The following is a 25,681-nucleotide window of genomic DNA, read 5'->3' on the forward strand; positions in this document are numbered from 1 at the left end:
TGACTTCTGGACTCTATCCTCCTGCCTCTGACCTCACAGACTTCCCCACCTGACTGCAGCCGAGGGAGATCACCCCGTTCTCTCTGTTCCCACTTTACTCTTCTTCACCTTAGTCATTTCCAGCTATCCCCAGAACTCCAGGATAGCCTTTCTACCCTCTTTCCATGTCCCTCACCCCAGCCACCAAGTCGGTAGATCTGCTTCTGTTTTGAATCTGTCCCTTCTTTTCATTTCCACTAGCAGGCTGCATCCCCAGGCCAGGCCGCGTCACTTATGCCCGGACCGCTGCAGCAGCCTCCTACCCGTTCTCTTCACCTGTTTTCATGTCCCTTCCCTGAATCATTCTGCACACTGTTGGCAGGACTGGCAGGACACACCCTTCTGCTCTATTCTGCTGTCTCTGTGGCTTCCCAGATTCCTCGCTTTGTGTGCCTGTGTCTTCTGTCCAGCTCTCCACCTTCAGGCCATGTCATTTTCTCTCCATTTGCTGTGTTGGTCACTCTGATTTTACTTTATTTCCTTTTATCCCCAGCTTTCTGCCCTTGAGATCATGACAGCTTAGTCTTTAGACCTTACCTCTCAGATCATTCGTTGAACACTATTGCCTTGCATGTTACAGGCAATCACTGGGTGTTGCTTATGTGTTTAATGGCTGGTGTTTTCTTTCCTTCCTTCATTCCTTCCTTCCTTGCTTTCCTTTTCTTTCAACAAGGTCTTACTATGTATTCCTGGAATTCCCTATTTAGACCAGGCTGGCCAGAGATCTGCCTGCTCCTGTCTCCCAAATGCTGGGATTAGAGGCGTGCACCACTATACCCAGCTAGTTCTTTTTTCTGAGACAATGTCTTACTAGGTAGTCCAGGTTAGCTTGAAACTCACTATGTAGCCTAGGCTGGCCTTGAACTCAATCCTCTAGACTCTGTCTCCTAAGTACTGGGATTATAGGCTCTGCCACCATACTAATTTAGATAGTTATGAAATGACTGAAAGTCTATCTATCTATCTATCTATCTATCTATCTATCTATCTATCTATCTATCTATCTATCTATCTATCTATGTATCGATGACTGAAAGAGGATGGGAGTGTAGCTCATTGGGAAAGTCCTGCTTGGCTTGTACTAAGTCCTGGGTTCAATTCCACAGAGATAGATAGATAGATAGATAGATAGATAGATAGATAGATAGATAGATAGATAGATAGATAGATAGATGATAGATTGATAGATAGATGAAAGATGATAGATAGAAGATAGACAGATGATAAGAAACAAGGAAAGAAGAAAAGGGTTGGGGAGAAGAGAAAGGGAAGGAGTGGTGATGGAGCAGATGTGCTTCCCTCCTGTGACTTCCAGGCTCCCTTGCCTTCACCAGTCTGTGCTGGTCTCTCAGGAATTTCCTAACAGCTGACTGCTGCCTCCGACCTAACACTTGGGGTCCTGTGGCCCACAGCATCCACAGCTATTACTGTTTCCACAGGCTGCACACTGCTAGGCGCTTCTCCGGCTCTTGTTTTAATTCTGCAAAGTCACTGGTACTCTTTTCCCTCCCTCCTGTTGTGCAGTGGGATGAAGTCAGTCCTTTGCTCAGAATCCTACTGCCTGTGAATGGAATAGGCCCTTAAGGGCTTTAAGAACTGTGTTGCTAATACACATCAGGCCATTATCAGTGGTTTTCTCCTAGGTATCAGCAGTGTGTCCTTATCTCCTATCACAGGCCAAAGGGAATCTCCAGACCAGCCTGGCCTGTGTCCCACTGCCTCGCCCACTTCCTTGTAGTCCACGTCCTTGTAATTTGGTTCTGATTGCTATCATCTCTGATCGGATGATTGCAATAGGCTCTTAGTTGATCTCCCTGTCTCCTGATTTGTCCCTTTAAGGTCCACTTTCTAGCTGAGAGCGAGATTCTTTTTCAAGATATAAACTAGAGCATGCTCCAGTGTTTTGATTATACTTAACACTGAAACTTGGTGGGGGTGGGAGTGGTTTGTTTATTTGTCTGTTTTTTTGTTTTTGTGATAAGGGTCCTCAAGCTTGCTAAGTGCATGTTCTACCACTGAGCTACACGCCAACCCTTAAAACTGAAATGTAAGGAGCTGGGGGCATCTTAGCGGCCGAGTGCTTGACTGGCAGGCCCCATCCCCAGCACTGCAAATAAGTGAATAAACAAACAGACAAAAAGAAAACCAAAGAAACAAAAAACACTGAACCAATTACCTAAGGCCTGGGAGGTTCTGTTCTGTTCTTGGCCCTTTGGTTTCTCACAGTCTGCCTTTCTCCTTTGCTGTAGATGCGGCCTCTCTCCTTCTCTGCTGTAGCCTTGGCCTCTCTCCTCTGCTGTAGCCGTGGCCTTTGTCCTTCTCTGCTGTAGCCTTGGCCTCTCTCCTCTGCTGTAGCCGTGGCCTCTGTCCTCCTCTGCTGTAGCCTTGGCCTCTCTCCTCTGCTGTAACCGTGGCCTCTGTCCTCCTCTGCTGTAGCCGTGGCCTCTGTCTTCCTCTGCTGTAGCCGTGGCCTCTGTCCTCCTCTGCTGTAGCCGTGGCCTCTTTCCTCCTGCTGTAGCCGTGGCCTGCCTCTCTCCTGTGCTGTAGCCGTGGCAGCCTTCTATCTCCTTTGGCTTCCTTGTATTTCCTTCTTCACCTTTATACCTAAGTTCCTTCAGGCTTACATTGACTTCCCTACCAAAACTCTTTGTAGGGCTGGTTCAATTAGCAGTTGAAGATGTAATGTAAAATATCGCCTCCCTAGAGGGACTCTTGGTAACTATGACCAGCGCTATCTACAATAGCATGCCTGACATAGATGTCCCTTCTCTCTAGCCATTTAGCTGCTCTGCTTTCATCAGGTAACTGTATGCTTTGTGTGCTTGTTTGTTTTGTCAAAGGTCTCTCTGGCATGTAAGTTTCATGAGGATAGCTTCGCTTCACCTAGTGAGAACTCAGTATTTGTTGTGGGATAGGACACAACAAATAGTTGGGTAATTGTTTTATATACTTACTAAAGATTTTCTTTAGGTCAGATTTGCAACATCTCTTCTTGGGCCTTTTGGAAGTTACTGTTAACATAGATGTTAAAACCCAGGTCCCTCTGTGAGTCCCAGAGCTGACACTGATTCCTTCCGCAGCTCCCGAGCACACCAGATCGAGGCTGCGCCCACCAGCTCTGCGATTGATGGGTTCAAGGCGAATCTCGTCTTTAAGGAGATCGAGAAGAAGCTCCAAGAGGTGAGAGACCAGAGCTGGGGCTGAGAGGCGCAACGGTTTCATCTGATGCTAACGGTAGCAGAAGGTGACATCTCATGCCACGTGCTGAAATAGTCTGTGTTTCAGAATCTTGAGTGTCTCATAAGCCTTCTTGGTATTTCTTGTAAGACTGCATTTTGAAAATGTACGCATCTCCAGATCTGTTTTGTTTTGTTTTTTGAGGCAGGGTTTCTCTGTGTAGCCCTGGCTGTCCTGAAACTCGCTCTGTACACCAGGCTGGCCTCGAACTCACAGAGATCCACCTGCCTCTGCCTCCCAAGTGCTGGGATTAAAGGTGTGTGCTACCACTGCCCAGCACACATCTCCAGATTTGATTGTAAAGACTGTAAATAATGTTTAAAATCATTTTCATTTCCGTCTTCTTTGTCAGGAATATATCCAGTAGTTGTGGGTATAGTTCAGATGTAAGAAGCCTCATTTTGATATAACCTTTTTTTTTAATTTATCTTTTTGAGACATATTGCTTGCTGGCCACAAACACAGCAGTCCTTCTGCCTCAGCTCTGAAGTACTGGGTTTGAAAGGGTAGACATCATACTCAGCTTTATAATTTACTTCTGAATTAAAGAGATTTTATATAAAATCATTTCAAATGATATTGGAAATGAATATTTAAGTCTACATGACATCAGAATTCTTTATTACTATTTATTTTTATTATCATGTACATATTAGGTTCCATAATGGCATTTTCAAACATTTTTTGTTTGTGTTGTTTCTCTTGTCTTCATACACCTTTTCTTAGAATTATTTTTAAAGTGGAATTTTTTATTAGCTTTTCCCCCTTGAAATGTGCCTCATATAGTTCATGCTGGCTTCTAACTGGCTAAGGATGACCTCCCTTCCTGCCTCCATAGCCTGTGCCAGGGTCACAGGTGTGCACCACCTCCATAGCCTGTGCCAGGGTCACAGGTGTGCACCATCTTGCACAACTTTAGTTTGCAGTTTTCAAAGTCTTTTTGTAGTTGCTACTCCCTTCTTACAAGAAAGAATTCTAGTTTTAAAAAATTCATATTATACAGGAACACATAAGAAAATTTTTTTTAGGTAGCTGCAGCGATGGCTCAGCGGTTAAGAGCGCTGTCTGCTCTTGCAAAGGACCAAGGTTCCCTGCACCCACATAGTGACTGGAAACTGGAGTGGGTAGCTCCAGTTCCCGGGGATCTAGCACTCTCTTCTGGCCTCTGCAGGAACCAGGCACATGTGCAGTGTACCTACATAAACGCAGCCAGAACATTTACACATATTAGAATCTGACACCGTCACTCAGACATATATGCAGGCAAAACACCAGTGCATATCAAATAAATAAATAAATAACTTCACTTAAAAATTCATATCTAAATTAATTAACAGTTATTAAAAATAATTTTTTTAATGAAAAGGAAAATGTCAAAATTTTCCAATTGTACCACTTAAGTGTTCACTGAACCATTAGCATAGCGAGCATTCTGTTTATCATTCCCCCTCCGTGTATAAAATTAGAACTTTACGTGGCCAGGGCCACATGATACATGTTGTTTATTGCTTTATACTTGAAGATCTATTTTTATGTACCATAATTAGTTCTTTTTTAAAAAAAACTTTTTTTAGATTTATTTATTTCATGTGTTTGGGTGTTTTACCAGCATGAGCTGGAACTATGCTTTTTGTTTGTGTGTGAGAGCTGCCATGTGGGTGCTTGGAATCGAACCCAAGTCCTCTACAAGAACAAGCTGTTCTTTTAAGATGTATTTATTTATGTATGTATGTGAGTGTTTTGTTTGCATGTATAGCTGTACTCCAGCAGAGGGCATCGAATCCCATAGGATTGCAGTTGCAGATGGTTGTGAGCTGCCATGTGGGTCCTGGAAGTTGAACCCAAGACCTCTGGAAGAGCAGCCAATGCTCTTAACAGCTGAGCCGTCTCCCCAGCCCCCTGTAATTAGTTCTCGATAGGTAAAAGTCATACAAAGGCAATCAAAAAGAGATACTCTTAGGCAAGATTAGATATTTATTTCATTGTTTGAAATGTAGAAGTCTTTTGGGATCTTGCTATTGATTTTAGATTTTAGACCAAACCAGACACAGTCACCATCGTGATTCAGGTCACACATGAGAAAGTGATTAAAATGACTGAGCTAAGCAAAAGGAGCCAAGGCCTGTAGCCTGGCATTTCATTCCTGGAAGAGCCACAGAGGGGAAGATGAGCACAGTTTATATGTCCTTTACTGTAGGGCAGAGGACTTCTTATCACCTGACTGCACTGTGGTTAGTGTGCCTTGTGAAGGGACCAGCATTCCCTAGAGCCTTTCAGGGCTCGAGTGCACGGGTGGATGACATGGCCCTGCGACAGGAGCTGCAGGACCATCAGGCTGCCATCTAGGGGGATGACCTCGTTCTGTTTTCACCTGTAGTATGCTTTGTGGCCCTGCATATAGGTCGTTAGCATGCTTCTCAGCACATTGTACATGTTTGCACATATGTGCCATAGTTTATTTAATTGGCTTCTTGTGATGACTGTAGGTGATATTCAGTTTTGCAAGTGCAGCATTGCTGTTATAAATTCCCTCCTGTACTTCAAGTACTAAGTAGTTTAAATAATTAAGGACAAAATTGGGTACTTAAATATGTGCATTTTATGTTTTTGTCTAGCGTGCCAGATTCCCACCAAAAGAGAATAATAATTTGCAGACTTACTTACAATTCAGGAGAATAACTGCTTTTTTTCTCTCCACCTCCTCCAATACTATATTGGCTTATTATATAAAGCTCCTTGCCACCCGAGTCAGAAGATCATAGCTCCCTACTGTGTGTGGAGTGCCTTTCATTGCTAAGTGTCCACTGTAAAGTGAGGAACTCCGTGAGGACTTAGTTCAGAGGTCAAATAGGAGATTGGGTTAGCGATTACTGAGGTTGGCCATGGACCCATCCTGGAGGACTTCCCTGCTGGAGTTAACAAAGAGGTGCTGTTTCAGTTTCACGCTATGCTTTTAGCTGTGCAAGCCTATGCCTCTTGCTCTCATTTTAATTCTGTACCCCTTCATAACCTTATCCCTAGTCTGCTTTTGCCTTCCCACGATTGTCAGTTTCCTCGGGGTTTGCAGCGCTGGAAAGTGGAAGTCTGGACTCTTTGTCAATTAATGCATTTTCTGCCTCGCAAAAGGTTTTATTTCCGTCTTTGTCTTTCTTAGCAGTGCTCCACTGGTGTTCTTTGAATTCTGGCCTCATTTTTTTGTCCTATTGTGTTTACAGCAGCACCTACTCCCTGACCTTCATGCCACTCAGTACTTTTCCTCCCATAAGAGGCACTTAGCATTTCTTGGAAATAATGATCTCCAGTTTTGCAACTGCATTTTTTTCCTCTTTTAACTCTCTTACCCACTTTCACTCCCATTTCAAATGAAAATGTTCTGTGGACTAAAGAGTATGGGTGTGTAAGAGAGCCAGTTGGTTTTCGAAACAGAAGAGCAAGCGTGAGTTAACGCACACCTGTTTTAAGTGGTGGGAGTAAATGAGACTGCAGGGATTTCTCAGGCAGTTGGAGGATAGAACTTCTGAATGCTTGCTGGGCTTGCCCTGCTCTATGTAACTCAGTGGTGTCTGCTCCTGGCCGACTGGTGAGGCGCTGTGTGAGCAGACAGACAGATTTCCCTGCTGTATGTAACGGTGGTGTCTGCCCTGGCTGACTGGTGAGGCGCTGTGTGAGCAGACAGACAGATTTCCCTGCTGTATGTAACGGTGGTGTCTGCCCTGGCTGACTGGTGAGGCGCTGTGTGAGCAGACAGACAGATTTCCCTGCTGTATGTAACGGTGGTGTCTGCCCTGGCCGACTGGTGAGGCGCTGTGCGAACAGACAGACACATCTGGAAACAGTCATTCACTAATCACTGGTCCCATAGGAAACCTGGCTTGAGTTTAATCTTTAGAACTGAGGGGAGATGCACCTGTGACTACTGAGAAGCGTAGGTGCAGACTAAATACTTTGGAACAGCTCCTTTGCTGTAGGACCACTGGTTGCCTTCTGGTAGGTGGAGGATAATAAGAATGAAGTAAGAAAGGGTAATTTTCTCTATAAGAAAAAGACCAACACACCAGTGGACTGACCAATAAAAGGTAACACCCAGGGTGAGGATGGAGAGAAATTTGAACCCCTGATCACCTTGCTAGGGTTGGAATATTGGTGTAACTACTTTAGAAAAAATGGTTAGTTCTTTGAAGAGTTAAGCAGCACCCAATGATCCAGCAATTTCCTTCTAGCTAAGAGAAAGTAGAGCTTTTGTCCACATCAAAACATGGGGAGAGTGCACATGGGTCCTGGGAGTTTGCTGGCTAGCCAGTCTAGCTGAAACTTTGAATTCTAGGCCCAGAGAGACCTTGTCTCAAGAAGGTGGAAGCTGGGTGTAGTGGAGCACACTTTTAACCTCAGTGCTAGGAGGCAGAGGCAGGTGGGTCTCTGTGAGTTTGAGGTCAGCCTGGTCTATAGAGTGAGATCCAGAACAGCCAGGGCTACATAGAGGGACCAAAAAAAAAAAAAAAAATAGAGAAAAACCGTAAAATAAAAATAGAAAAGCAGGTGAGAAAGACATCAGCTTCTGGCATCCACGTGTGCCTGCATGAGTGAACATCCTTCCCCCATGTGTACACAGCATATACCACAGGCACACATGCACACAACACAAACACAAACAAACAAGATAAGCCACATTCAGTAGAATATCATCTGACCATAGAAAGGAGTGCAGAGTGGTCCTGGTTGATCCAGCATGAACCTTGAGAATATGCTAAGTGAGACAGGCCACTCACAAAAGAACACACCATATGGTTCTATTTATAGGAAATGTCCAGAATGAGCCAGTTTATAGAAACAAAGTAGGTTTGTGGTTTTCAGAAGCTAGTCTCAGAAAATGGTGACGGACTGCAAATGGGTGTCAGTTTACGTGAGAAAATGAGAGTGTTCTGCAATAGCGCTGTTGGGTGGCGCATTGTATGTTCCTCAGGACTGCAAATGGGTGTCAGTTTACGTGAGAAAATGAGAGTGTTCTGCAATAGCGATGTTGGGTGGCGCATTGTATGTTCGTCACTCTCCCCATCTCTGTGGCCGCATTCTTGACACAGCAGTTGGAGAGAAGGATTTGTTTTGGCTCATGGTTTAAGAAGGGCACAGTCTGAACATGATGGGAAGGCCTGGTGGCAGGAGCGTGAGTCATATGACATCTGCATCCAAGAGCTTTTAGCAGAGAAAGAAGTTCTGGCATTCAGCCTGCTTCTCTTTTTATTTGGTCTGGAATCCTAGCACATAGGACAATGCCACCCACATCCAGGGTGAGGCTTTTCTCCTCAGTTAAACCTCTGGAAATGCACTCACAGACAGCGAGGTGTGTCTCATAGACGATTGTAATTTCTGTCAGTTGGTAATGAAGATTAATTGTCATATGCATCTTAGAGTGTACTAAGGAAAGGTTACCAAACTGTGTACCGTAACAGAATGAGTCTTGTAGGATCTGAATCATGCCTCAATTGCTGTTACACACACACACACACAGAGCACACAAATGTGGGCTGTGGTTCTGCACACAGAAACGGAGGTTAGTGTGTGGTACAGCTGATGTTAATTCCTCCAGGGAAATAAGTCTTTGAGTATTTCAGGTGCTCATTACAGGGTCTGAACACAGTGGCCACTTTAATCTTTGTTAAGGGAATGAACAGGGAGGAAGAACCCTTGATATACAAATTACTGCAGGGATGTTTTAATTCGGAAATGAAGAAGGAGAATCTACAGGAGAACTCAAAAACTAACTAGTTCCAGAATAGGCATAAGAAAATTAGCATATTGTCTATATATCTGTAAATTTTAGCCGTAAAATATAATGAAAAATGTATTATTAATAAGAGCATTATAAAATGCCTAGGAATAAATGTATCTAGAAATGTTGCTGGGTATAGTCACTCTTGTTTGTAATCCTAGCGCTACTTAGGAGGCTGAGGCAGGAAGATTGCTTCAAATCTAAGATCAGCCTAAGTAACCAAGTAAAATCATGTGTCAAAAAACAAAACACACTCACATAAATATAAAGAATATATTTTATAGAAAAATAAAAGGGAGGTGGATGGTGGTGGTGCTCGCCTTTAATCTTAGCACTTGGGAAGCAGAGGCAGGTGGATCTCTGTGAGTTCGAGGCCAGCCTGGTCTACAAGAGCTAGTGCCAGGACAGGCTCCAAAGCTACAGAGAAACCCTGTCTCAAAAAAACAAAACCAAACAAAACAAGAGAGAGAGAGAGAGAGAGAGAGAGAGAGAGAGAGAGAGAAGAAAAGGGCCAGGACATGGTGATACATTCTCCCCTCCTTTTGATTAGGTTCTCGTTATATAGCCTAGGCTGTCCTAGAACTCATGCCCTGCCCCCCCACTAGCTCCCCCCACTTCCCCCCTACCCCCGGGCTGGCCTTGAACCTTCAGGTCTCCTGCCTCAGCCGGATTACATCATACATGCCATCACATCTACTTTCCACCTCCACCCCTCTGGATTCAGAGTGACTCTGTGTAGCCCTGACTGTTTTGGAGCTTGCGTATGTAGACCAGGCTGGCCTAGAACTCACAGAGATCCATCTGCCTCTTCCTTTTCAGTGACAGTATTAAAGGATTACACTACCACGCCAGCCATCACATCTGTTTTTAAAACCATGTGTGGGGAAAAAAGAGAGAATTCATACCAGCTGTGGTTTTTTCTTTATATGATAAAATTAGAAATGACTTGAATTTTCTTCTTTTTTCTTATCAATATTTGTTAATTTTTCTACAATGAATGTGTTTTTTCTCTAAAGAGAAAGATTTCAAAAAATTAATTGTGCTGCTTTTGGCTTCCTTTTTAAAAGTGAATTTATTTTTGCATTGGTTTATTTTATGTGTATGGGTGTTTTTGCCTATATGTGTGCCTTTGTACTGTGTGCATGCCTCGTGCCCATGGAGGCCAGAAGAGAGTGTTGGATGCCCTGGAACTGGAGTTACAGATGATTGTGAGCCACTGTGTGGTTGCTAGGAATTGAACCTGGGTCATCTGGAAGAACAGCCACCTTTTAACCACTGTTCACCTCTCCAGACTCTGGTTTTCTTTTCTTTATTAGAAATTTTATTTACCGTTAGAGTCTGTGTCTGTGTGCATGATCTGGGAGAGGAGGTGTGTGTGCCACGACACACCTGTGGAGGTCAGAGGACACCTTTGTGGAGCCTGTTACCCCTCCTACCTTCATAATGGGCTCTGGGGATTAGACTCTGATCAATCAGCAACACTGAGCCACCTCCCCAGCCCCTGCTTTTCTTTAGAGCAGGGCTCACGTGCCGCTGTCTCTTCATTGTCTATGCTGCCAGCGGCGCTCCCTTTATTGGATGGTTTAGTCGGGGCAGAAGACTGCCAGCCTGTGCTCTGACTCCCTCGCTGCCCTCATCCTGGTGCCTACAACAGTGTCGGGGGCCACAAACGTTTGAAGGTGAAGAAAGTGGAGTGGGGATGAAGTGAGAAACGCAGAGGACGGAGAAACCTGCCCGCCAGAGATCGCTGTGATGTTTTCTGTGTTAGGCGATTGCATTCCCAAGATCCCAAATTAAGAGGCAAATACAATATTATTTATATAGTTCCTTATACTTAGACAGGAATTGAGCTTTCAAAGAAAATTTTGGTTTCAGAATCACTTTAAGTTTTGATTGTGGGGAACCAAAATTAGGAGTTAAGGAACTGACTTTGGATCAAAGGCTGGCATGCATACATTTAGACAGGACAGAATGAATTTCAGACCGCTGAGGCAAACCAAGGCCCTCTCTCCAGAGGACACTGCCATGACTTTGACTCCTTACCATCTATAAAGCTGTTTCTCAGAGTTGACAGATGGGAGAATTGTTGCCCTCCTTTCTTGAGTAAAGAGCCTATGGGAGTCTGGGGACTCTGCCGCCCTGGCTGCTCACATGTACCTGCTAAAATATTGATTTAAAGCCAGAGGAAGAGACGTAAGGTAACTCCCTTTGTTACTTCTGTTCCAGGAAGGGGAGCAGTTCGTGAAGAAAATCGGTGGTATCTTTGCTTTCAAAGTGAAGGATGGCCCTGGGGGCAAAGAAGCCACCTGGGTAGTGGACGTGAAGAACGGCAGAGGGTCGGTGCTTCCCAACTCAGGTCAGTGCCATAGCGACGTCACTTAGAGCAGTGACGAGTTCACAGGGGCTTTCAGCAGGGGAAATTAGAGTCTGCTTTGGTGCCCCACAAAGGCCTGCGGTAGAGGTTACAAATCCTTGAAAGACTGGTCTGGTCTGTCCTTAGGAAGAGATGCAGGTTCAGACCACCTCTGCAAAGTTGGGGGACTCCACACAAGAGATTCTAGTCTTCGACTGGACATAGGCACTCTGGCTTGGTCACTTCAGTTTTGACCTTGGTCTAGTTATTTAACCTCTCTGAGTGGATTAGTAGAGCTTCTATTGCTGTGATGAAACACAGTGACCAAAAGCAACTTGGGAAGGGAAGGGTTTATTTCACTCATAGTTCAAAAGTAGTGAGAGCAGGAACTCAAGCAGGGCAGGAACCAAGAGGCAGGAGCTGATGCAGAGGCCATGGAGGAGGCTTGCTTACTGCCTTGCTCCCCATAGTTGCTCAGTCTGCTTTCTTATAGAACCCAGGACCACCAGCCCAGGGATGGCCCCACCCACAATGGGCTGTGCTCTCCTGCTTCAATCACTGATTGAATGAAATGAAATGCCCCACAGGCTTGCCTGCAGCCTCATCTCTTAGAGCCATTTTCTTTATCAGCTTCCCTCTTTTCATATAACTAGCTTGTGTCAGGTTGACTTAAATTAGCTAGCATGCCAGGCTTCGGTTTTCTTACCCATAAACGACCATAATCATTGCCTGCTGCAGAGTGTATGGGGGACTGGAGAGCCTTCTCTCTTGATTAGCTTGAGGTCACATTGCCCATTGCGTGGTGGATGGTCTCAAGAGAGCCGGCCATGTTCACTAGCTCTGCTTCCTCTCACCTAGTTCTTTCTTGAAGCCATTCCATCTAGCTTTTGTCCTGATCTCTCCCAGATTTGTTCTTGCTAAGGTCCCCAGTGATTGCCACCATGCTGGATACAGTTGTTAATTCCAGCCTTCATGTCACATGTTCAGGGTTTTTTGTTCTTTGTTTTTTACTGGCTGCTCATTTTGGCCTCTCTTGGTAATTTCTCCATCTCCTAAGTTCTACACATCAGAGTGTTGCAAGGCTTAGTTCTAGTTCATTCACTCCCTGGGGATCTCATGTAGCCTTGTGTTCTGAAAACAATTGCTGATGACTCCCAGGTTTATGTGTTGAGCATGGACCCACCACTGAATCCAGAGGTGTCTGCGTAGCTGGCTAGCTGACAGCCGTGCGTGGACACCTGTCTTAGGGCATTGTCTGCTGCTATAACAAAATACCACAGACTGGGTAAATTGTAAACAGTAAGTTTAGTTGGCTCCCTTTTTGGAGGCTGGAACTCCACACGGAGCAGCTGCATCTGGGAGAGGCTTTCTTACTGCTGTCTGCTGCAGTGGAAGGTCACAGGAAGTGGGCTAACCAGGAGAAGGGTGGGAGCTGAGCTCCGTCCTTTCCCGGGAGCCTACTGGACTCTCTCTGTTGCTGAGGGCAGAGACTGCATGACCCTCAGCCCCTTTAAAGGCTTTACCACTTAATACTGTTACATTAGACACTAGATTGTAGTGTGTTTTAGAGGGCACATTAAACCATGTCAGCACCTAACAGGTACCTTAGAGGTATCGTGTGTGTGACAGAACTCTGGGCCCTACTCCCCTTAAAGCATGCACTCCTGTGGTCTGCCCTCTTCTCAATAAGCTATATTTTCTTAGTTCTTCGTCCAAAAGCTGTGAGGTCATCCTTGGCCCCTCTTATCATACTCCATAATCCTGTTTTCTACCACATCCCGCTGGATCTGAGCTTCGTGTCTCTGTTCCTGTCCTTGCCCCTCACAGTTCTTCACGCAGCAGCCTGATGGTCAGAAACCAGAGTCGGATTTGTGTCCTTCTCTGCTCAAAGCCAGCCTTCCACTCCACACAGAATCAGAGTTTCTGTGACGACACCAGACGGTCTGGCCGGCTTATCTTGCTGTGTTCTCCCTCACTGGCCTTCGTGGCCGGCGCCTGGTATAGCCTGAGCATGGGCGTTCTGATTGGGTTTCTGTCTGTCCTGTCTGCCTGTGATCGTCTTCCCCAGAGAGCTTCATGGCCTCATCTTTGCCCGAAAGTTCCCTTCTCAGCGAGCGAGCGCTTTCCTGTCCACACTTACTTTCTCGAGAGTGCTCACCACTCTCATTTGCCGCTGCTCTCCCTCCCCAGAGTCGGCAAACTAATCACTCAAGTTGGCTTTTCTATCTGAGGGAATAAAACTTAATTCCCTGGGGCCCGTGGAAGGGACACAGACATACACTTTAGGGTCTCTCTATCATCTCTTTATTTCTTTTCTTACCTCCATCCAAATGTATTCCTTCTATGTGCTCTTAACTTCCCTTACAGCCTGTGAACCCCAGCAAAATCCTTCAAGCACTATAAAATTACGATGTGATCGTGTTCTATTTTTCAAGTGAATGATTCCAATGAATACAAGTAAAATTGTACAACGAACATCGTGTTTCCCATATCCTTACTTGATTAAACATTTTACCTATTACAGTGAAAAGCAAATTATTCTCGAGAACCCACATACATTCATGTTCAAACAACTTGTTATAGATTAACAGAGTGTGAACAAGCAAAGTCTTTTTCTCAGCCAGTTTTCTTTTACTGGAGGCAGAAGTTTACAGTTACAAGGGAAGGAGCTATTGCTTTATTATTTATCTTGAAAGGTAATCTTATCAAAATTCTAAAAAGAACCACAAATCTAAACTTTTTTTGAGACAAGGTTTCTCTGTAGCTTTGGAGCCTGTCCTGGAAGTTGCTCTGTAGACCAGGCTGGCTTTGAACTCACAGAGATCCGCCTGCCTCTGCCTCCCAAGTGCTAGATTAAAGGCGTGCACCACCACTGCCCGGCTGGCTCACAGTTTTAAGTAAGGGCAGCTGGCTCATACTTGCTGAGGGAAAACATCGTGGTGGAAGAACGTGATAGACAGAAGCTGCTCACTGCCTGTCAGCCAGGAATCAGAGCCAGGAAGGCGGCAGGATCATACAGTACCCTCAGAGACACGCCCACGGGGAATGACTTTCTAATCAGGCCCCACCTCCTAGTGGTCCATTCAGCCATCCACTCATGTGAAGAAGTGGAGACTCTTGAGCCCTCACAGCCCAGTCACCTCTCAGTGGTGTCACCCGCTGGGGATCAAGCTGTGACCACGTGAGCTAGCCACGTTTCCCTGTTAGCTGTAATAGGCCTGATGACTGGAAGGGAGTGAGCAGGGCCAGAGAGGACATTTAGGACGATGGTGTCGCCATGGACTTGAGTGACAGCTTGGTGTGGCGGAGAGCAAAGTGAGTGCTTGGGGGGGTGGTGCTGGAGGCTGTGCAGAGGGAAGAGAGGTGACCCAGTAGTTAAGGAGGCCTTGGCACAGGTGGAGGAGAGTTCTTCCAAGCGGTGGATGCTCCTTTTCCTATACTTGTACTTGGGTATCCAGACTCTCCAGAGGGAGGGGGTGGTGGGCAGAGATCCTGGATTGGTGTGAAGCATTTGGAACAAGAGAAATGCTTTGTGCACTGTTGAATAGGACCAACAAATAGGAAGCCTGCCAGGTATGGCAGAATGGCTTTGCTGCAAAGGTTCCTGGATTATACATAGTTCCCCCCCTCCAACCCAAATGAGTGGGCAGAGAAACTGTTTGCATTCCATGAGCTGCAGTGGTATAGGAAGAAAAGCTTTTAAAGGTCTCACCTAAATGCAGCTTTTAAAAATAGAAGGTGCTTTGGAGATATAGTAATGGCTTTTTGGTGGCGGGGGGATTTCACTATGTGTCCTTGGCTGGCCTGGAACTTGCTATGTAGTCCAGATTGGCTTTGGTAGAGATCTACCTGCCTCTGCCTCCCAAGTACTGGGATTAAAGGCATGGGCCATTGTATCTAGCAGTAGTGACAATTAAAAAATAAGTTTAATAATTTCCTGACAGTTGCTAAAGTAATTTTAAAATATTTCCTTTGCTCTTCCTTTTAGCTGGTTTGGTCATGAAAGATGGTTTGCTTATAGAACGCTATTGAATAGTGTCAGAAAGGCCTCGCTCCCTGCACAAACACCTGCCACATGCTCTCCCCCGTTTTATGTGTCCTGTCCAGACCTGAATGGGGGTAACTGGGGGCAGGGTAATTTCTGCTAAACCTGACACCTGTTGGCAGCCAGGAGTCGAGTTGAAATGTGGGCTTAGTCTGTAAAAGCCCACTGGAAACTGCCAGTTCCTCTTACACCCGCAACAGATGCCCATTTGTTAGGGATTAGCTACGTTAAAGCCTCGGAAGCATGTCCTAGTTTGAACTGGTACCATGAGGAGAATCGCTAGTTCTTCTGGGCCCTGGCGTCAGAGAGTTTTGTTTCTGTTAAAAAGTAAGGTTTCTACACCTATTTCATCTGTTGTCTAAGAGTGTTGTGGTGGAATACACGTGATTGTTAAACACTTGTAAATGTGTTCTGCATCATCTTTGTTCGATTCTGGGATGCCTTCTATTGCCTTCTCCATGAGTTCCTTCTCTCCCTTGACTTCTTTAAGCATTTACATAGCATCTCTCCCGGAAGCCAGCTTCTGGTGCCACGCATTATTGCTTCTTTCCTTCCTTCTGCCCTCGCTAAGTTCTCCTGCTGATCCTTTATGGACAACAGGGTAGGGAAAGCCTCTGGGTCTCCTGTGCCCAGGTACAGTAAGCTGAGCCTTTGGATCTCTCAAACCTGGGTTCAGGTTCTGGCCCAGTCCCTCAGGCGAGGTGCAGTCCTTCCCTGCACCTAATTGTCTCCTCTGGGAAACAGGTGAGGCAGTTTCTGTCCGGAGAACTCTGTGGGAATTCAGTGTGGTGCAGCATCTAGCACCGCGAGACTCCCTGAATCAACATAGTAAATGCTGATTTTCCTTAGATGCATCTGCTGTGTGATTTTAGGAGAGTTATTTGGTATCTCTCACCTGCACAGGGTTTATAAAGCTCAGAACAGAGGCGTGCCATGCTCAGCATGGTGAGAGTGCAGTAGATCAGTTACTGCAGATGTCATCTCCCCAAGTCTCTTGACTCGTGCTCAAGCATCCTTCCTGGAAATGACAGGATCAAGTTCAGCTGTGGCAGCTAGTTAGCAGCCCCATTCCCTCCCTATTCTTTGATATTCTGTATTCGCAGTAGGATTTGGTTTTCTAGGGTGTAGGTACCTTCCCTAATGCTTTACCCTGGCCCTTTTCCTCCTCTTCCTCCTTCTTTTTTTTTTAAATATTTATTCATTTATTATGCATTCAGTATCTGCCTACATGTGTGCCTGCAGGCCAGAGAGGACACCAGATCTCATTACAGATGGTTGTGAGCCACCATATGGTTGCTGGGAATTGAACTCAAGACCTTTGGAAGAGCAGACAATGCTCTTAACCACTGAGCCATCTCTCCAGCCCCCCCTCTTCCTCCTTCTTGAGACAGAATCTCACTGTGTACCCTGACTCTCCTGGAATTCCTTCAGTAGACCAGGTTGGCCTCTCTCTCCTAAGTGTTGGGTTTAAAGGTGTGTACCACCATGCCAGGCATATACATTAGCTAGGCTAGGTGACGTGCACTTGTAATCCCAGTTTGGAGCCAACCTGGGCTACATAGTTGGAAGGGGTATCTTTTCTTTATCACCTCCCATGTTTCCAGTAGTTAAGGAGCTGGTGACAGCCTGGCTCTATTCTCTGCACAGGGTTGCATAAAACTGCATCAAATTATTGGCCAGAATTAGGCCCATCTGGAGGCTTGATTGGTTTCGGCATCCAGGCTAACCCAGGTTGTTGGCGGACTGTATTTCCTGTGGCTGTGAGAACAGCAGCTTTAGTAACTTCAGTCGCCCCCGGCTCCTTGGAAAGTATGGCCCTCTCTGTGGGGAGCTCACATGTACCAGCTGCTCAGAGCCAAGAGGGGCGCGAGTGTGAGCCTGCTAGCGAGGTGGTGCTTATCTAGCCTTAAATTCCTGGTTCCCTTCCAGCACTGTCACCACACTCCTTAGGCTGCAGCAAGGCACAGGTCCTGCTCGCACTGGCCCATAGTAGTCAGGGATCATAAGGAGGGCCACCCTGAGTCTGCCAACCACAGTAACAGTGGCATATCAGTGTCTAAGATGGCAGTTGCTTTTCTTTTATTGCTATCATTGAATACTATTTTAAAGCAAGAATGGTATCATTGTTGAGGATTACTTTGTAACTGCCTCTCCATTGTCATCGGCACAAATACAACACCTTCACCTTCTGGACCATGGCTGCATTGTGTTCCAGTACAAGAACACACCGTGCTTTCCTAACTCATTCCTGTTTTTGAGCATCGAGGTTACCCCACCTTACCAGACTGCAACAGAAGTGTTCTCCAGGGCCCATGTCCTCTTGCTTCTCAACTGTGATTCTCATGCAAGGAGTGGTCTCCAGGTGTCGTGTTCCTGAATGCTCTTTCTTCTCTCCTTTAGATAAGAAGGCTGACTGCACCATCACCATGGCCGACTCAGACTTGCTGGCTATGATGACTGGTAAAATGAATCCTCAGTCGGTAAGTACGATGGGACAGGCGTTTGTGGGGCATCACCGTCCTGTGTGTTAGAAGTACCAGATGAACCGAGGTAGTCCCTGCACTCAGTTTGCTAAGAAACAGATTTGTAAGAGTTCAGTGCAGAGGCCAGGGAGATAGTTGAATCTCTAAAGTGCATGCTGCACAAACACGAGAACCTGGGTTTGGATCGCCAGCACCACGTAAAGAAGCTGGGCATAGCTGGACATGTCTGTAACCTCAGTGCTGGGGAGGCAGAGACACGAATCCCTGGAACTAACAGTGAGAGGGCCCGTCTCAGAAAGTAAGGTGGAGAGCAACACTCTGCTGACCTCTGCCCTTGGTGTGTACACATGCACACATGCACACACACATGCACACATACACACTGTACGCATGGTGTATGTACACACACTCACACCATGGTAAAATCCATGGTAAGGTCTAAGGTGCCATACCTGGCTTGTGGTCAGCCTAAGTGGAGTAAGGAACAGCCTCAGGAAAGGCTTAACATACAGAGTTAGCAAGGCATGGTTGAAAGGAACACTTTGAGAGAAGAAGAGATGGCGGTGAACACAAAGGGGGCTTCTTGTGCCCCTCTTGGTGACCAAGTTCTTCTTTTTTCCTAAACCCTTTCCCTGATAATCTTTTCAGATCAGCTCCTCCAGGACTGTCTCTCTTCTGGCTGAGCTCAGCCCTTGGCCTAGGTCTGTCTCGTCCCCTTAGATCCCAAGCGCACAGAAGACAAAGCACGTGTTCTTGTCTCTCTCCAGCAGTACAATGCCTGATGGTTTAGGTTGCTGTCAACAGTTGTTAGATTAAAGAGTGTGTTTATCTAAAACGTACACATGCCTCATATGGTTCTCCTGGTCCCAGAGTTGTTAAGGAACCCTTCCTTCTTTATTAACAGGTCGAGAGGACTAGCTATACCAAGCCTTCCCTTCTATTCTAACTTCATTTTGTTGTTGTTGTCTTAGCTGGTTTTGATCTTGTTTCTGGTATTCCCGGTAATTCATGATTGGACAAAACTAAATCTGGCTCCCGTTCCTATTCCCTTTTAAGTGGGTTTTCTTAGCAACTAAGCGTGTCTCGGTAATGTCATGACCGAGCTGTGTGCATCTGTGCTGCTTCCGTACCACACTCGCCCTGGCACTGATGTCACCGCCCACTGCCCACTCCAGATACCTGCATGGGACAGGCCACCAGCACAGGAGCTGGCTGTCACCTTCTTCCCAGTGCTGAGCCCATTCTGTGCACACCATATGGCTCTGGCAGAGGTTCGCCCTTCACACATCCGCTGTCCCTGTTCTGTGGTCTATCTACAGGGGGTGGGCAGGCCTGGTGTCACCTTCTTTTCTTTCAGCACCTGTTAGCACCCAGAGGAACTGAAGATTAGAGCAGCAGACTTTTCTGTTGATGTGCTAATGGCCTTTCCTTACGCTTAGTAGAGGATTTGACTGGGAATCTTTAAATGCAGTGGAAATTCTACTTTCAGTGTTTGGCTGTAGTTGAAACAAAGCGGTGGTCTCGCCAGCAGAAAAGCACAGACAAAGAATACCTGGGGGCCAGATTAACATGGCTTGGAGTCTCATGGACGACAGTCATGCTTTCTCCATTATGTTCTCCTGTAGCTTTAAAAGGCCAAGGTGGTGCATTTCTGTTGTATAGCTGGTTTGTATTTTTAAATAACATATGTTAAATATATTGTGTTCCGAGACACCTGACCTTTAAGTCGTCAGACAGATGGCATTGTGCCATATGGAAAGGAAATATTTAGTTTGTCCCTGCTGGGGGAATGAGAGTGTTAGTGATCCCTACCAGGGTGTGGAAGAACCCAGCGAGGCTGCTTGCTTCTGAGACTCCCAGAAACCTTTCTCAGCCAGCTCTTCCTTATTTCAGAGACTGAGTTAAAACACTAAAGTCATAGCAGGAATCATGTATATCCCCCTCATTTTGCTACTTGTGAGTCTCCCTAGGGTTTTGTTACACAGTAAATTTAGCAAATGTCATATGATCTAATCCCCAGTCTTGTTAAATGGAACAGTTTGTGGCTCTGCCCTTCAGAGTGGCTGAGGCTTCTCACTGAACTGGAACACTCGTGAACAGGGGGCGGGGCCTGTCCTCTGCAGAGACCAGCCCTTGGGGAGAGCTGAGCGGAGCAGAGTCAGTGGTGGAGTTTCAACCCTCCGCTCAGTCCCGGAACCTGCTAAATGGGTTCTCAGTGTGTTTTCTCTCCAGCAACCTCCTGCAAATCTTATTTCATATTTTAAGCCCATATGTGATGTTTTAAAGAAAATTCACCTAATATTGATCTGTTCTGCCTAGCATTTGAAGTAGAGAGCCCCAACTCTTAAGAGAAGGAATCTGGGAATTCTGCTCCCTTCATTTATATAAAGCATGGCTGTTGGGAATTCTTTTCAAGGGGTCTTGTTCTAAATCTGTTCCAGAAAGCTAAGGTTTGTATTTTGCAGACAAGATCCCTTGAAAAGAAGAATTCCTAACAGCCATGCTGGATAGATGATCAGGCCTGAATAGTCTAGAAACACTAGCAAATGCTGAACAAAACCCACCGACTTATGCATTTTATTTTTTATTACTTACAGGCCTTCTTTCAAGGTAAATTGAAAATTGCTGGTAACATGGGTCTGGCCATGAAACTGCAGAGCCTTCAGCTTCAGCCCAGCAAAGCTAAGCTGTGAAGAGCTCCTGGCAACCTCGGATCATCAGAGGAGATGTAGACATGTAGACGTCCACGGCCATTGTCAGGACTTAGATGACACTTCTGAATAGCGGGAGGTAGATTTATTGCTGAGTGGGTGTGACCAATCATGTTTTTCCGGAGCTGGGGGTGAATTTGGGGCCTCCCAGCTACCACTGCTGCTCTGAGGACTTGCATATGGTTGTGCATGACAAAGCTACTATAGCAATGATGGTTTGGGGTAAATTTGAGTTTCAGAATAAAATTCAGAACAGTGAATCTAAAGACTGTAAACAAAGCTCTTGTTTTGTGTATCTAAGATACACTTTGTTAGAAGTGTATCTAAGGATCATTGTGCGGAACACTTAGTGTGAGAGTTCCCCTAGGGGACTGGAGAAGAAGCAGACTTCCGGAGTTGACCAAGAGTTTGTGTCTTGCACTTAATTACCTGCATCAAGTTGTCCCTAATAGTTCTTAAAATAAAATTCTAAATTGTTAAAAAAAATTTTGAAAATGTGCATTTCATGCCATCAGAAATAGTTCTTTTCTTCCCAAATAACATACAAGAGTTGTGGTCAGAGCTTAGGATAGAATTTACAGCTTAGGATAGAATTTACAGGGCTGTTTTTAAATTATGTTTTTAAAATGGGTATCCTTTAAAAATTCAGGGTATTAGAGCCGTTGGATGCCATTGCTAAAAATAATTGAATAACATCTCTTCCAGGGGCACGTTTTAAATTTTAACTTCATATTAATAAGTTCATAAACTGAGTCTCACAATTTTCCTTTTTCATACATTCATTTGTCTGCATTTATCTTTCTATTTTTCTGATTTTAATGTTCTTTGTTATAACTTAGGTTTGGATAAAAATAATGGTTTTGGAAGATTTAAAAAGAAAATTAAAACAGCTCTTCCTTATCTCCTTTGTTTTTATTGTATTTGTTCTTTTTGCTTGGTGTTCTCTAGTCTGTGGAGCAAAGGAGACACGGGGCCTTGGAACCCGGATGTCATCTGGACATGATCCAGCAGCTGCTCTTGGACATTCACTAGTTCTTGACTGGGGAGGTGGGAGCCTGGGAAGGACACTTGACCAAGAGACTGCCTTCCTTAGGCTGGTAAACCGCTGCTTGCCTGGACCCTGGTTTCTGAGCCGATAAAGGGAGATAAAGTCAGGGTCTCCTGCTAGGCCAGTCTTCTCACGGGAGCTCAGCAGTCCCTGGCTTGAGTGAATGCTTTTTGGAGAGGGGTTTGAGACAAAGTCTTACTATGTTATTCTAACTGACCTGAACTTTCCACATAACCCAAGTTGGTCTTGAACTTGTGATAATCCTCCTGTGTCTGCCTCCTAAGTGTTGGGATCATCACTGGGTGTGTGACATCATGCCCAGTAGGCCCAACTTATGTTGTCCTTTTACCCAAAGGAGGTCAGAGGTTAAAAGTTGGGTTGTTTGATTCATCTTAAGTATTCGTGGTCCTTGGTAGTGTGGTCAGGACTCGCTCAGGTCCCTAAGACCATTAGCATTCTGTGCTCTGTGACCAACAGGGCATTTGGTGATAGTTCCTGGGGATAAACCACAGCAGGCCGACTTCAAGTCCCGTAGACGGATTCAAGGAGTGGATCCACTTCCTAATCAGAGTGGCTTCCTACTCTGAGAAGAAAGACCAAAAAGAAAGTAAAATACCTGCTTTTTCTGTAGTTTGCATGTTGTTCCCATCTGTCCTCTCTGGTCCTAGATAAGAAAAGGTTCTAGATATAGGCATTAGGATGATCCAAAAAGATAGAAGGCACTACATAAAAACAGTACAGTGCAAGTTCAGAGATGCTGGTGAGCTCTTCCCCATGATGTTTTCAGTCCAGTCGGGGACAATCGGAGAGATGGATAGTTAACCCAGACTGCAGTGCTGTGCCCCAAGTGACGAGTGCCACGACAGAGGCCACGGGGACAGGCTTTTGCAGTGGAGTTAGAGACACCTATGAAAGCCAGTGACTGGTGCCACGACAGAGGCCACAGGGACAGGCCTTTGCAGTGTGATTAGAGACACCTATGAAAGCCAGTGGCTGGTGCCACGACGGAGGCCACGGGGACAGGCCTTTGCAGTGGAGTTAGAGACACCTATGAAAGCCAGTGACAGGTACCACGACAAAGGCCACAGGGACAGGCCTTTGCAGTGTGATTAGAGACACCTATGAAAGCCAGTGGCTGGTGCCACGACGGAGGCCACGGGGACAGGCCTTTGCAGTGTGATTAGAGACACCTATGAAAGCCAGTGGCTGGTGCCATGACAGAGGCCACAGGGACAGGTCTTTGCAGTGGAGTTAGAGACATCTACTAAAGCCATTTTTAAGCTGAGAATGGAAGGTTAGGAAGAATAGAACTAAGTAAAGGATGTTGAGTTAAAAGGTGAGTTCTAAAACCTGCAAGGGGTCAATATGAATAGACTACACTGAGCGGAAGGACAGGCCCAAGAGGAGAGGAGAAGGGGCTGGAGTCCCTTACCGTAGGTCTGGTTCATTCTGTAGGGCACTTGTAAGGTGGTTATTCTCAGTGCAGCTGGCCGGGAGCCGAAGACAGGGCGTCACGTGGTGGTCAGTCTGCTGCTGTCCACTTTGCCACCATGGCGTAGGAAGAGGAAAAGGTAGTGTTCTTAAAGCTTTTGATCCCATGTCTTTGTTCAAAGAAAGTCACGTGTGCTCGCTTTGGCAGCACAGTTACTAAATTGGAATGATCTAGAGATGATTATCATGTCCTCTGTGCAAGGATAACATACAAATTTGTGAAGTGTTCCCGGTTTTTAAACCTTACAGATCTGTTTTGTAGTTTTAAACTGTTGGATACTTGCAGTCAAAACTTTTATTAGGATATTGAATAAATTTAGTCTTATTAGAACGGAAAATAAGAAAGTCATGTGTCACACTTAACTTCAAAACCCTACATGTATCAGGAGAGGATGGAGGTGGGGTATCTATGACCAGATGATGATACCCCACATGTGAAGCGAGAACCCACAAAAGTCTATTGAACAGTTTATTAAAGGGTGCAATGGAAAACAAACTCACGAATACAGAACAAAGCAGACACCACCGCTGATCCAGCTGCTGCTGTCCTGTTGGTCTCCCTAGGGCGATGAGGACCAGCCGCCAAGCTTGCTCCAACTCTGACCACCCAAGAGAGCACGCATGACCCTTCTAGGTTTTATCTGGTCACGTTTCCAGAGAGAACCACTCCCATGGGCAAGTCACCCCAGAAGTCATTGACTAAATGGTTTCAGTCATGGTTTCAGCTTCCACCCTCACAGCTGTGGGATAACATCCTGAGCAAAGTGATTGTCTAAATGCAAGGGGTTGGTGCTCTCTACCAAGGCGTCTGTCAGTGGTGGAGACAGATGTTAGAAAGGCAGGCAGAAGTAGCGGTAGCTAGCAGAACCTGGCAACTGGAGCCCGAGGTGAGACTGGCTGCCTGTGACTAGCTTCTACCAGGGCGGGCCCTAACTGGACCACAGCGAAACCTGAAACAGGAGTGTTTGAACACTTTATCTTTCGAACTGGGGTGTCCAAGAAATACCAAGGTAGAAATATTAAGGAATGTGTTGAGTTGTCCAGATGAGCCCAGCTGAGCTATTTGGAGACGTACATTTGTTTCTTATGTGCAAAGAACAGTATGTGTTCTTAACCAGTGGGCTGCCTCTCCAGCCCCAATAACTATTTCATGAAGTGATGAAGATTAGACAGTAATAATTAAAGTTTGAGACAGTCTCCCGTAGCCCAGGCTGGCTCTAACTCACCGTGTAGCTGAGGATGGCTTTGAACTCCTGATCCTCCTGCCTCCGCAGCCCAGGTGCTGGGATTATGAGCAGGTATGCCTACCACAGCCAGCTCAAGAGTCCTTTTCAGAATGTGAACTACTTTGTAAAAGGCAGTTAGTTCCATCAGTATTCTGGTTTCCCCTGTGCATGTCAATCAGACACGAACTCCAAGCCCATAGCTGACGGTGTTCTTGTCTGAGACTTGTAGACAAGGAGACATTTAGAGGAGCCTGGTGTTGTGGGAAGCTTAGGGGTCTGTCAGGTGTGTGGTTTGGTCCTCACTGTGGTAAACTGCTTTTGTTTCACCTTTCTGTAAGAAGGGAGATGGGTAGAGTGGTCAGAAGCCCTTGCTGCCCTAACAGATGAGCTAAACTGTATCTGGTGGCTTGCAGCTGCCTGTAACTCCGGCTCCAAAGGATATGGCCCTCTCTTCTGGCCCCTTAGGGTGTCTGCACACACCTGGCATTCACTCACCTTGACATAAAGCATGACTACAAGTAATAATAAATCTTTTCAGGAAAAGTTGAGGGGCTGGAGAGATGGCTCAGCTGCTAATATTGGTTGCTCTTGCAGAGGACCCGGATTCATTTCCCAGCACCCACACAGTGGCTCAGAACCATCCTTAATTCCAGTTCTAGGGGATCCAGGATCAAAGACGCTCTTCTGACCGCTGCAGATACATGTGATTCACATACATACATGTAGGCACACACACACACAGCTATTTTCTTGAGTTGGAGCCTTGGCTAAGAGCACTTGCTGCCTCACTGGAGGACCCACGTTTGGAACCCAGCACCCACGTTGGGTGGCTTTCAGTTCTTTGGGCTCCAGTGCTGCCTTCTGGCCTCCTTGGCTACCCATACACATGTGACACACACATAATAACAAATCTGGGTGTGATTGTGCGTGCCCTAGGTCGATGAGGGTTAGTAATTGTGGCTGTAAAATGTCACGTGAGCATTAGCACCCAGTAGGCTGTGTTTAAGGTTATTTGAGAATGGTTTCCTTACATGAAGAAATTACTGGTCTGGGATATTCTGAGAATTCTCTGAGTCCGGATAATTAGTTGGGTTTAGGATTGAGGGCAGTTTGCTTTATTGACCATATGTATTCTCACATTTTCCTAATGAACCATCAGTTTTATTTTTTTAAGATAGGGTCTCTCTCTGTGTAGTCCTGGCTGTCCTGGAACCCTATATGTAGATCAGGCTGGTTTTAAACTCACAGAGATCCACCTGCCTCTGCCTCCAGAGGACTGGG

At 45.8% G+C, this 25,681-nt stretch overlaps 1 protein-coding gene and 1 non-coding gene across 2 annotated transcripts in view; both read left to right on the top strand.

Moving 5' to 3' along the window:
- Scp2 (sterol carrier protein 2) overlaps positions 1-21,535 on the top strand; it is a 77,292-nt gene extending 55,757 nt beyond the window's left edge. The window contains exons 13-16 of the mRNA XM_087904763.1: positions 3,120-3,219; positions 11,270-11,399; positions 17,842-17,921; positions 20,522-21,535. Of these exons, the coding sequence (XP_087760889.1) occupies positions 3,120-3,219; positions 11,270-11,399; positions 17,842-17,921; positions 20,522-20,617 (406 nt within the window). The 3' untranslated portion in view covers positions 20,618-21,535. The remainder of the gene's footprint in view (positions 1-3,119; positions 3,220-11,269; positions 11,400-17,841; positions 17,922-20,521) is intronic.
- A 1,771-nt stretch (positions 21,536-23,306) lies between these two features.
- On the top strand, positions 23,307-23,412 carry LOC125412712 (U6 spliceosomal RNA). The gene has a single exon (XR_007235662.2). It is a non-coding gene; the product is annotated as a U6 spliceosomal RNA (small nuclear RNA).
- The last annotated feature ends 2,269 nt before the right edge of the window (positions 23,413-25,681 follow it).

This window comes from Myodes glareolus, chromosome 3, assembly GCF_982192425.1.
Source record: "Myodes glareolus chromosome 3, mMyoGla1.1, whole genome shotgun sequence".
Lineage (NCBI taxonomy): Eukaryota > Metazoa > Chordata > Mammalia > Rodentia > Cricetidae > Myodes > Myodes glareolus.